The following is a 13,444-nucleotide window of genomic DNA, read 5'->3' on the forward strand; positions in this document are numbered from 1 at the left end:
ATCACTGGAACTTATGAAGCATCTGATATCCTTAGCAAAATCAACTTCAATGTTCCTTGTAGACAAGTCAGGAACCTTACACTGTTTTGCCTTACACTGTATCGAACCATTTCTAAACTACCTTGAGGATGTCCTCCTTAAATTATCTGGAAAATTCTGTTCACTTTTTAAAATGAACAGAATCAGCAAATTGGCAAATGACTCTCTCATTGACTGTTCTGCCGATTTGCTGATTCTGTTCAGTGGACTGAACTTAAAGTCAGTAGTTGCAAAGTCAAGGTGAAACAGTGCAAGGTTCCTGACTTGTCTACAAGGAGCACTGAAGTTGATTTTGCCCTCGAGGTTGCCCTCAGGGATCCATTCTTGGACCTTTGTGTTGGAATGTTGTAAACACTTTCTACTGAACACTGCATAGTGCATAAAATCGCCTATACTGACGATTTAGCTATTCTAGTTTCTGGGAATTCTAGATAGGAACTAGAACACATATCAAATGAAGTCTTAGTGGACCTTTTTACATGGTGCCAGATCCACAAATTGGAAATTTCCACTTCAAAAACAAAACAGATACTGTTAAAGGGAAATTTAAGTGTCAACCGGCCTCCTAGCATTAAACTAAATAACCAATCAATTAACATAACTATAAGTATTTGGGTGTCATGTTAAATGACTGGTTAAATTTAATTTCACATGCAAAGTATATCCTGCATAAAATTAAAGTTCTAACTGGAAAGATCTTTAGAATTAGTAAATCTGTTTGAGGCATTAAATTGAACACTCTGATATATATACTACAAATGTATGTTTCTCCCCATCATCTACTATGCAACAGGCACTTGGGAACATAAAATTAATCATTCTTCAGTTAAAAAGTATCTCTTGCAAGCACAGAGATTCTTTTGGCCACCTCTCAAAATTGAACGTCAGTTTCTGCCATTGCTTTACAGGTTGTTTGTGGTAGAATTCCTATACATTTTGATGTAATAGCTCATTATTATTATTAGCCATATGGTGCAAGGAAGCCTGAGGCTTATGCTGCACCAACCAAAAAAAAAAATTTTTGAGTTACCCTGTGTGTGTGTGTGTGTGTGTGTGTGTGTGTGTGTGTGTGTGTGTGTGTGTGTGTGTGTGTGTGTGTGTGTGTGTGTGTGAGAGAGAGAGAGAGAGAGAGAGAGAGAGAGAGAGAGAGAGAGAGTCAAAAGTAGAAGGAAATCACCAAGAAAGAGAAGAATGATGATATCCAGCTGAGGAAGCCCATACTCACTAGATGTGAGCCCCTGGGGTTGTTTATTTACTTTACTTTCGATGCAAAAACATACCAGCTAGAATAGACAATTATGTTATTGACCTAAATGTATCTGAAAAACTAGATAAGTCTCATTTAAAAATGAATGTTTACAAGTTTGCAGACACAATGGTCTGCTGCCCATTTGGGAAGAGTGACTTATAAATATTTTCCTCATGTCTTTGAAATCAGTAAACAAACTAATTGGTTCTGTCCTGGACTCAACACTTTATTCTTACTCACAGGACATGGAAATGTTAATCATAAATTACATGGTTTGGGTTTAGCAGCTTCTTCTTTGTGCCCATGTGGCCTTGAAACTATAGAACATGTGCTTTTCGAGTGTAATTTTTATGTCAACTTGAGGAATCAAATGCAAATAAATTATTACTGAGGTATATAGCCCGGAGAATATTAATCAATTAGTGGCAAATAAAGAGAACTTTCTTGCCCTAGCTCATTATGCTAACCAACTATTTAAAAGGATAAAATGTATTCTGAATAATAATTAGATAATTAATCTAATAGCTAAATTCTTCTGTATGGAGAAGTTGCTTAGCATAATGGTTTTGCTGAGTTTGATTATTTGTTTAGGTTGTAACTTTTAGTGGTAATTAATGTTATTTAGTTGATAATAAATGAAACTGTAAGGTAGCAATTTCATCCCTGGCCATGCACTATTTGCTCATGGTTGGTGTGTATATATGTACACAAGACTGTCAATTGTAATCTATTTAAATCTGTCAATTGTCTCCTATAAATTAGGTGGCGGTTTTATTGTCAAGATCAGATTATATACTTATAATATCCAAATGTTGTGTTTTATGGTTCGGAAACACAAAGATTTGTATTTGTTTCGCATTGCCATGGGTTACCCAGTGGCTGTTCTCTACTACATTGACTTGAAAACTGCTAGATGTTTAAGTCATTGTTGTCTGTCTCTCAACTACTGCATTTGATTTATATTTTTCCATCAACTTCTAATGTATGGGTTTTATATAATGGACTATGAATAACTGCACTTTATTCCCATTTTAACTAAGTATTTAACTAAGACCTTTTTAAAGATGTTAAGTCTGCTGCAGCTGCATTCACACTGAGTGCTACTATAGCTATTTTAATGTTTTATCAAGACCTTTATAAGACGTATCTCTACCACAGCAATAGCAGGGGTGAGTGATCATAGCCTGACACCTGTCTGAGTAGGTGTCTTAGTTGTTTTGAATAATTTATGTACATATTTTGTCATGATAAGCAACGACAGTTGTGTGGTTATCTCCGGTCTTCCCTTCTCTTTACTAATTAAATTAAATATACTTTCACATTTGACTATAGTCATTATGGTGCTTTTCCATAAGGTTCTTAATTGTTTAGCTAATATTCTAAATGCTTTGACATAGAAAAGAATTTTTTATTGCATGTTATTCAAGGCGCCTCCGTAGCCAGGTGGGAAGGAGCAGCAGTGCGTAGCACACGCTTCTTGATTAGACCGGGGTTCGAGCCCATCACCACCAAATACGGAGGATGCGGAAAGGTCAGGGAATGACCACCGCATATCCCGGAGCAATATGGCCTTAGTTGCTAATGCTCCTAAAAACCAAATAACATAGCATGTTATTCATGGTTTTACATACTTTTATATCCATAATGAATGCTAGGATAACATAAGGTTTGTTTATCCGAGTTAGTTTGCTGGTTGTCTTCTTTTCTGTTACCTTTCCTAAGCATCTAATTCTCATTTTCTGGGGAAGTCTCTTCCTTCTCTTCAACTTAACCCCAGGGGCTCACATCTGGTGAGTATGGGCTTGGCACACCCAGGGTCCTGAGCTGGATATCATCATTCTTCTCTTTCTTGGTGATTCCCTTCTACTTCTGACTCTTGTTTTCTCTCTCTCTCTCTCTCTCTCTCTCTCTCTCTCTCAGGGTAATTCAACATTTTTTTTTTTGGCCGTGCAGCATAAGCCTCAGGCTTCCTTGCACCTTATGGCTAATAATAATAACTTTCTATCCTCTTTTTCCCTTCCTTCCTTTTCCTCCCTCTCGCCTCTTCCCTCCCTCTCTCCCCTACTTCTCCCACTTATTCCTATTTCAGTTCTCAAAAGTATCCTCAGGGTTTTCAGGTAATCCCTGAAAGCTCCAATAAGAGTCTGGTGTATAGTTCCTGGAGCACCTCCACATGGCTAAGGATGGGGGTTGGGGCAGGGAACCAGGTGCCCCCCCCACCCCTGGCCGCAAAGTCACCAGCACTCAACAGAACCACCCACCCACCCACCCACCCACACACACACACACACACACACATGAAACTGTGGTGTGTAATAGAGGAAACCCTGGAGACTACCCAAAAAACAAAAATACTTTGTTCTTTCTGTGCACATTTTACTCCTTATATTCAAATTCTCAATCCCTTATATCTTAGCACAATGTCTCTGATATTGCCACAGTGCTTGCATTTGATGACTTGACTAGAACTTCAAATTCATCAAATTTATTTACTATGGTCCTAGCTTCAATATACACACAAGTATACATGCACCTGTTTTTACTCTTAGTAGCCTTAATGCATCCCATGTATTCACTTGTTCCATGAGGACTTCCAGCAGGCCTTGAAATCCCTAACATCTTGCTTTTCAGACTGCTGCATATTCCAATGAAAGCAGTGCAAGAATCACCAATACCTCTGCCTGCAGCCGATGTTAACTATTAGTCTGTGTACTCTGCCAAGCTAGCAGTTTCCCGATCCATCTAAATACAGATCAACATTGATGATACTGTCTCCACAGTTTCATCAAATATTCTGGCATTCCTTCTATTAAAGTGTACCTTATCACTGTAAAATCAATCTTCCCTATTAACAAGCATAGATCATGCTGAGAAAAATTCTACCCCATGAGTTTTACAGTCTCTCTAGGGCTGAACTGGCTGACAAAGCTCTAATCATGTACTCTCTCTTATCAAGTGTAGGCAGGATTGCAGACACTTTCAATCTGAACTCTAACCTGCGACTTTCTCAATATTGCTCTATACTTATCAATTCCTGTGCAACCAACGGGCTCTGTTGTGCAGGATGTTGTTATATGGTCTGACTGGAGCATGGGCTCAAGCTTTGGATTGGGTAGCTTACTGCTTCTCTTTTAATTCTTTGAGGTACCAAACCTATTCTTAAGCCCTCACACATAAGCCCACCAGAACATTGAATTTGTGTTTACTCTTCAAGCTCTTTGCAATGAACACACAAAGGATCCTCTATAGCTGTATCATGTCATGCTAAAGACAGCTTTGCAAAGGGGGCACAAATAACACATATAATGTAATACTGATTTGTAGGAGAACTACCCTCAGAAATTATCTCCTGAACCAAATCATTCCCGTTACTTTTTATTTGCTTTGCTGCTCTAGTCTGAGGCATGATTTTAATCTAAATTTAATTTACAAACACATGAAACTAAGATATACAAAAATAATAATAATAAACTAATCCCACTCATCTGATGGCAGAACAAACTCCATTGTTTTAGATTATGTTACATACTATGTTATGTTACAAAAGTACATTTGTATTGCTATAAATTTATAGTTTATAGACCTAATAAATAAAAACACTTCTGATAATGATTACACTCCTACAAAACTGCATGGAAAACCTCCATTATTATAATAAAGTAAATATAAAATACTATGAATATGTTTTTTATTAGGAATATAATTTAAAAAAATAAAATAAAAACTTTTAATGCACTGACAGTTACAATATTGAAAAGATGAAGGTAGCAGCAAATAAAGATGGCATAGAAAGATAGAAAAAGTACTTCAATATTGTTCCAAGTAATCTTAAAACAGTCTGCAGAACACCATAAAGGAGTTGAAGTATTCTTAAAGAAATCTCTATAGGGATTCATTCACAAGTCACCAACCCCTGAAAAGATTGGGAACTTAAGGACATTTGTTTAATCTTTTGTTGCAGATATCCCTTTAAAAGAGCCTCTAATCCTCAAATTTTAAATCACACTTCATCAAAGAGTTCATTTCAATCATGTTGTCACCCAGAACATTAGACATGTTCAAAGTGCAGTGATTGAAAACCACACTGCTTTTTCTTGAGGATTGTAAGTTTTACCAAACTTGCAATCCTCAATCCTCTTCTCCTACTGATGAGAACCCTTTCAGCTCTTTCACCACACCAGGGAACCGTTTTTTCCAACACAGACACACACATTCCAAGTCAGTGGTTTGATTTTATCTAGGGATTCCTTTGTATTTGTTAGACAACCAATGATGTACATTTTCCATCAATAACTGGCTGGCAGGTGCAGTTTCTCTCCATATGGGCAAAGATTCTCAGAAATGTGAGGTGGGTGTAATTAGACATGTTGGGATGAGACCCTGATTCACTGGTTGGAAAAGAGGGAGTATTACATGATAGGAATACTACTCATATACTGATGAGCAAACTGCAGATTCAGGATGTCAAAGTGCATTTTCTAAGCTCAGCCAGACTTGAATACTAGTTTTTTGGCTGCTGCAAGGTACTTTTTCACTTCATGAATGGAAACACTTATTAAACCATTCCAAAAACAACCCAGGCATTAGAACATCCTTATTTTTTTCTCATGAAGGCCCTCGCAATTATAGATTTGTACATCATCAGTGGCTTGTTGCATTTCCAGAGATCAGAATGGTTAGCCAGATTTTACTCACCTTAAATTCAATGCAGAACTCTCTTCCTTGGGCAACAATGCAAGAGGGCATTCTCTACAAATAAAAAAAGCCGTTTCATCCTCCTTGAAGATCTGATGCACATTATAACCCTTCTTCTCTATGAAGGGTTTTAAGTTGAGAAAGGTAATTTTTTGCTGTAACATGGTCAGCCAATACCACTTCTGCTACTTTCACATTATGGAGGTTAATACATCTTTCAAAATTTTCAAAGAGAACCTTTACTTGCTTTTAAGCCATGAGAATATGCACTGTACTGCCACCTTTGCACACAGAGGCTCCATGAGATGAAAGTAGAGATGCTTCACCTTTTCCCCTTATTGTAAGTTTACTCAAAGGGATATTTCTCTCACTTTGTTCTTCAATCCATAAACAGAGCATCTTCACCATTTTCTTCAGTACTGCATCAAAGCATACGAACAGATGCTTTTAGAACTTTGGGGCACACTTGCTGCAATACCTGACTAAATATTTTTCTCATTTTCTATATTTATCACACTGTAAACTCATTTATATCATCGCTGCATCCATCTGGTTAGTAGATACCACTACTAACCAGATGATCCAATAACTCTACATTTAGCTTCAGATTCAACACTTTTTTTCTGTCTTTTTTGACCAGGTTTCCTTTCAATAATTACTTTACTTTTTTAACTTGTGCTGCTGTATGAACAGGTTATAATACAGTAGGATAGGTAATTTAGCTAAAACTGACACTTAAAGCTAAAGTTAGAATAATTTTGAAGCACTGGCAAGATACAACTGATCCACACACAATACTGTACATAGCAAAACACCAAAAATCTGTCCCTATGTATAGACACAGAAAATGTAAATGTATAGACACAGATTTTTGTTACACTAGGACAGAGGTTCCCAAACTTTCTCGGTTCAAGGCGCCTTTAGTGTTCCAGTAATTTTTTCATGGCACCCCTAGGACAAAAAAGAAATACCTAACACAGTGGTTTTCGACCTTTTAATATATACCTATATAATAATTTTATTCTTTATATAGGGGTACTAAATAAAGATCACCACAAAATTAAAAAGATATGGTACAATGGATAACATACACCTTTTTATAATGAAATAAATATACAAATTAAAAATATATATTTATTATATATATTTTTAATTTGTAACTTAAACCCAAATTACACAGCACCCCGGTTGGAAACCACTGCACTATGAAGTTGACCCATTGGCTGAGAACTAACACTGTGCATTATTAATAGGATCTCATGTACTCTGCTAGCAACAGGTAGGCATTACTGAAAGAACTTCACATGAAATTGTATCATTACCCCTAAATAGCTTTAGAATACAAACGTGTGAAGGACTGTACTTTTATGTTCTTTGTATATCTAAAACATCTCATGTAGCTGAATATTTTATTTTAATTAATTTCTGTGTGTAGTAAAGAAAATAATATTCAGTTAATCGTAATGCAAGGATAAAAATACATTGAAAAATGCTGAAATAATTATAAACAGGCAATTACAATACCTACCAGAAAATTTTTCCACTATTTAAAAGGAAGTATTCAAGCTATTTACAATTATGGCTGTTCTTTCCACAAAAATTTTCCAAATGAATATTTGACTGGTTGTAGCATGCTCTAAACAACTTCTCGGTAACTTCCCATTTTCCCATGGTTCCATAGTTCATCTCCTTCAGTTTCATCTCTCACTGTATTAGTATTATAAGAACCAGCAGACCCTGTGTTAACCCTATTATTTTTGAGTTAATATATTTTCAAATGGGATAGCTCATAGCAGTTCAAGAATCTTGGTTCATGCCATTAACCTTTATCATTCCTCAGATCCACTATTAGAAGTTTTCCTGAACCTTTAAGGTCTCTCTCTCTGACATTAACAAAGGCTTTTGCACCTTCTCTGTTCAACTGAATTCCACTTTTAGACTTTTAATAAAGGAATTCCTTCTCCCAACTAAGGCAGGCCATGCTGACAAAAATTTGACTTACCTCAGCTTTTCCAGCAAAGCCTTATATTTCTAACTAAAGTCTTCACTTCTTTTTGCTTTAAGACATTAAAGCAAAATCTTAAAGTAAAAAATTAACTTCATTCTCACTGTATACAATGGGAAGTGAAAATAGTGGCTAATGGTACTTATAAAATTATGGAAACAGCATGAACAAATTAATTCCAAGAAAATTAGTCCAAATTACCAAAGAACCTCAATTGCAAGTTTTATTAAATATATTCATTATACCCTGTTGACCTATTTTCTAGTCTTACCCTATTTCCTGAAAATCCTATAATTTCTAATAGCTTTGTAACTCTGGAGGGTAGATGAGAAATAATCTGTAAAGGAAAAAAAAAAATGACAAACTATATTTAAATTCAGATAATTTGTTTAAATTAGCTAAAACTGACACTTTATAGTTCACTGACACTTGAAACTAAAACTTTACAGCTCATATCTATAAAATTTTATAATGCATATGATTTTAGTATTACCAATGCTTCTGTGCATCAATCTTAAAATATAAATAAATAAATACTACAGAATGGTTTCAGAAAATAACACTACTCTGAATTATGTTTTTCTATCTTTTCTGCTGGGGAATTTTTGGTACAAATTCATACATACCATTAAGAAAATATTGCAGGAGGAAGATGCCGAAATAGATGATGAGCTGGCTGGTGAAAGAGAGCAGAAAAAGATAGAATGGGACAGTTAAAGAGCAATAAAAAGTACTGAAGCTTACAACAGGTACAAGTTCATTTGTAATTGTATCACAAATAAAGTCAGGGAGGCAAAGGCTGTGTATGAGAAAGCATTGGCTCAGAGAGAAAAGAATGGGGACAAGGAATTTTTTGTGTATGGGAAAAGAGGGAAGAAAAAATGAATCAGGCCACAGATAACACTGTATTTTTCAGCTTTTATATATGGAAAAACGTGCTATTATATTAGATGTAATTTTTCCACATTCACGTTCTTTTTTGTGAATCCCCACTGTTAACCAACTAGTTGCTATGCAAAAAAAAAAAAAATTATTGGGAAATCTTCTTGTTCAGTGCTATTGAACTTGTGCTTGTTTGAGACCATAAAAATTTGTGACTCCGATGCATGCAGTTTGTAACTTAAGATTTTTGTAAGGTTATTTTGGTTTTTAGTTGATAGTTTATAAATTTTTCTGAGTATGCGTTACTAAAGTTTGTTCTTAAAAAGCATATTGGAATAATTTCTTTGTTGTGAATTAAATTCCAGCACTAAATTATGCCTAAGGAAATTAGGCATAATTTCGGTAACTGCCGATTTATTTAATGAAGAATGGATTCTAAATTGTTTTGTGCCAGCTGTAGAAAACTATTTAAAGCAGAAAAATCTAGATTTCAAAGTTTTATTACTATTGCTACTATTGCACCAGGCCATCCAAAAGATTTAAGTCATCAAAACATTGAAGTAATGTTCCTACCACCAAATACAACTTATTTAATTCAGCCATTAGATCAACCTTTAAAACTCATTCCATCAGAAAATCATTACAATGGATTTTGGAAAATATTGATTCTGAATATATTGAAGTGAGGGAGACATGGAAATATTTTTCAATTGTGTACTGTATCAGAATCATAGCTTTATCACTCAAAGAAGTAAAACTGTCAATATTAAATGTGTGTTACAAAATTTATGGCCAGAGTCAGTTCATTCAGGAAATGTGCTCCAAATGGCAGCAAACAGAATCTGTATGACAGTAGAACTTGCTAAGTCGGTAGGAGGGGAAGGTTTGATGATATGACTGCTGAAGACGTTCACGAATTACTGGTAGAAAAGAGGTTGGCAAAGCAGATTTGGTGGAAATGGCATTGAGAAAAAACCAAATCAATTCATAGGATGATAGTGCAGATGAAAATTCTGAAGTTTCAAATTTTACACTAAAAAGCATAAACTTAGCTGAGCAATTAGAATCTTATTATTATTTTTTTTAATGCAGATCCTTCGACTGGAAGGAACACAAAGTTCAAAAGGGAGCTTCAAAAATTCTTAGCTATATATCATGCAATTTACAAAGATCTATCAAGCAAAAGCAAACAATCCCAGAATACTGATTTTTTAAAGAGAGCAGAAGATACACGAAATCTAGATGCTGCAGAAGAAAGTTCAAGAAGTGAAGATATTCTGCAACAGAGTAAATGTTCTCATTTGATTGTGCTTAGCAGCAATGAAGAGGAAGAAAATTAAATGAATGTACATTATCTGACATATATGTATCACAGTTTGTAAGACGTTTGTTCAGTTATTACTATTTTTAATAAAAATTGAGTTTTCAATAGTTATAAAAAAAATTATGTATTTTTGTTAGCTTTTGGAACATGACCCCCCCCCCCTTTTTGTATTGGTTTTTAGTCCCATATAACATGGTTTCACACTACACAAGATTTTATAAGAACCTAATTAACATGTTATATGAGGGTTACCTGTACTCTACATTTGTCAATGTTAAACTTCAGGTGCCACCTCTCGGCCTATCTGCCCAACTTTTCTAAATCCTCTGCAGTAGCATACTATCATTAACAACCCTGGCAACCTTTTTATGGTCTGCAATGTTGGACATTAAGCCTTATATGCCTTCATCAATATCACTGAAAAATAGAGAAAACAACAACTGGCCAACACCAAGCCCTGTGGGACTCCACTAATAACATTAGTCCATGAAGAGCAGTGTCCTCTGATTACAACACACTGTCTTCTCCCACTCAACCATCCCTTTATCCATAGCAGCAACTTGCCCTTAATGCCATATTGCTCCAATTTTTACAGCAATCTTCCATGTGCAACAGTATCAAAAGCTTTCCTGAAATCCAAGTATATGATATAAAAATTATATTTTCCATCCAGTTCCTTTGCGACAACATTGTAGTATCCAGTCAAATTGGCCAGACAAGGCTAGATGATACTGATGCTTCTTTAACCAGTGACTCCATTATTTTCTTGGAACAGAAGCAAAACTAACAGGTCTGTAATTACTCATATCACCCTTTGATCCCCCTCTTTGTGAACTGGGGATATATTTGCACATCTCTACTCCATGGGAACCTCCCTAAATCCAAGGATGCTCTCATAATTATGGCTAAGGGTTTAATATAACTGGAAAGATCACATCCACCCCAGGTGCCTTTCTTATGTTTAACTTCAACAATTTTTCCTCCAATTTGTTCTCAGTTATCACAAAATCATTTAGCTCCCTGTTAGAGTTTGATAAACTTCTGTTCTCCACTTCTCTACAGAATTCCTCATGTGTGAATGTAGATGCAAAATACTTATTCAGTGTGTACACTACCTGAGGAGGATTATCAACAGTCGAGCTATCGATATCAAGCAGACTAATCTGATTCATCCCCCTTTCTTCTAGACTTTACATAAGTAAAGATGTCTTTGCTGCTTTTCTTTGCATTCATTGCCAGAGACTTCTCATAACCTGCCTTAACTTGCTTAACCTTCCTTTGTGACTTGATTGCAGACTAGTTTCTATCTACCATACACTTCTGTATCACCCGATAATTTATATGCATCCCATGCATTTTTATTTTCTCTGCATGTCCCATTAGTTCATCTGACATCCATTTAGATCTAAGGCTTGAGCAGTATTTCTTAGAGATGGTATAAAAAGCCTAGTAATATTTATGATTATTTCCCTGAATGGTTCCTATTTAGAATTTGTTGTTGATAACATCATCAGTTGGTCCTACTGCACAGAATTTAAAAACTGTCTGAGAACACTGTAGTCTAATTTACAAAAGCCTTTACCCTTGATGGTAGTTATACCTTTAAGTAAATGCTACATCAATACATCAATACACTGCCACCTACTGGATCTTTTATCTGCAGATTCTTAATGCATGAAGAATCATTGCTGATAATCAGATTAAGAGTATTGCTCTCTTATTGCTTCTCTAAAATAGTGCTGCAGAAAACAGTCATCCAATAAATCTACAAAAGTCTTGCTAGTGTGTGAATGACTGATCCATTCCAGTCAATATCTAGAAAGTTAAATTTCCCCATTATAAGACACTGATTTACTGGCCAACTCCATTTCTCTGTATAGTTATTTGTTGTACTCATCACAGTCATTAGGCCGATAAAGTGCTCCTACTCTCATTTTTGTTTTCTGAGTGTTTGTTACACCAAACTGACTTAACTTTGCACTGCCTTAGATTTTATATGCTTCTTAACTAAGAGCATAACCCCTCCATCTATGCTTTCTGTACACATCTTACTCCCCATATACAAATTCGGCTTTCCTTATATCTGTGTGACACCAAGTCTCTGATATCCTCACGATGTCTGCATTTGATGACTTGACCAGCACTTCAAATTCATTAAATTTATTTACTATGCTGCTAGCATTGGTGTACATGCAAGTATTAATGCACTTTTTACCCTAAGTCACCCTAACATAGCCCATGTATTTCTTTGTTCCATGATGACCCATAGCAATCTTTGAAATCTTCTGTATGTTCTAAAAGAAGCAGCACAAAAATCACTTTCACCTCTGCCTGCAGTTATTGTTAAACTTTTAGTCTGTGTATCCTCCCCAAGCTAGCAGTTTCTGACCCACCTAACACTGCCTTAATAGTATTGGCAAATATTCTTGCACCCTATTTATGAGTATCCTATCCCTGTAGAAGCAGTCTTGCCTGTTAACAAGCACAGACTAGACTGAGAAAAATTCTACCCCGTGAGCCTTGTACAATTTCTCCGGAGACAAATTGATTGAAAGGCTCTCATCATATACTTCCTCCTATTGTGTATGGACAGAATTTTAAAAAATTTCAAATTTAACCCTAACTTGCAACCTTTTCTCAGCATTGCCTTTACTTCCTTTGCTGCCTCCTCAAATATAACTCTAACATAACTTCAACAATTTCTCAACTTTGCTCTCAGTTATTACAAAATCATTTAAGTAAGTCCTCAGATCTTATACTCTTAACATCATTCGTGGCAACCTTACAACAGTTTTCATGTTTCATGACCTTAAAAGATGATATTTGCTGTCTACAACATCATTTTTGCAACTAGCAGACATACCCTGGTCCTACTCCACCTATCCTTCTTGCACAATATATTTCTTGTTTCTGTGACAATAGAGTCAATGACAATAACTAACACCTGTGGGACCAGCACATTCTGCCTTGGGGGTTACCACTTTGTTACCTGACACAAGTGCAAGCTCTGGTGTAGAGGTGGACCCAATGATTTAACTTCTTTGAGGGCATCTGCCCTGTTTTTGAAGCTCTGATAAACACCACTCAAAGCTGTATTGACACCTAATATCCTCACACTCTTTACATCAAACACACACAAAGACATCTTCCTTGGCTGTATCGTGACTTGTTCCATCAAACAAGTAGTACATTTTGAAAAAACCATAATTCAGACGACAACTGCCCTCTCAGTTCTCCCCTGAACCAAAGC

The 13,444-nt window shown here is 35.8% G+C and overlaps 1 protein-coding gene across 2 annotated transcripts in view; it reads right to left on the bottom strand.

Annotated features, from left to right (window-relative positions):
* Positions 1–13,444, bottom strand: part of LOC150087207 (tetratricopeptide repeat protein 39B-like) — a 349,901-nt gene that overhangs the window by 128,239 nt on the left and 208,218 nt on the right. For both annotated transcript variants that reach the window (XM_090371071.1, XM_090371072.1), the window contains exon 8: positions 8,260–8,325. In XM_090371071.1, the coding sequence (XP_090227197.1) occupies positions 8,260–8,325 (66 nt within the window). The remainder of the gene's footprint in view (positions 1–8,259; positions 8,326–13,444) is intronic.

The sequence above is a fragment of the Mastigoproctus giganteus genome, chromosome 4 (genome assembly GCF_048544385.1).
Source record: "Mastigoproctus giganteus isolate SK-2022 chromosome 4, ASM4854438v1, whole genome shotgun sequence".
NCBI lineage: Eukaryota > Metazoa > Arthropoda > Arachnida > Uropygi > Thelyphonidae > Mastigoproctus > Mastigoproctus giganteus.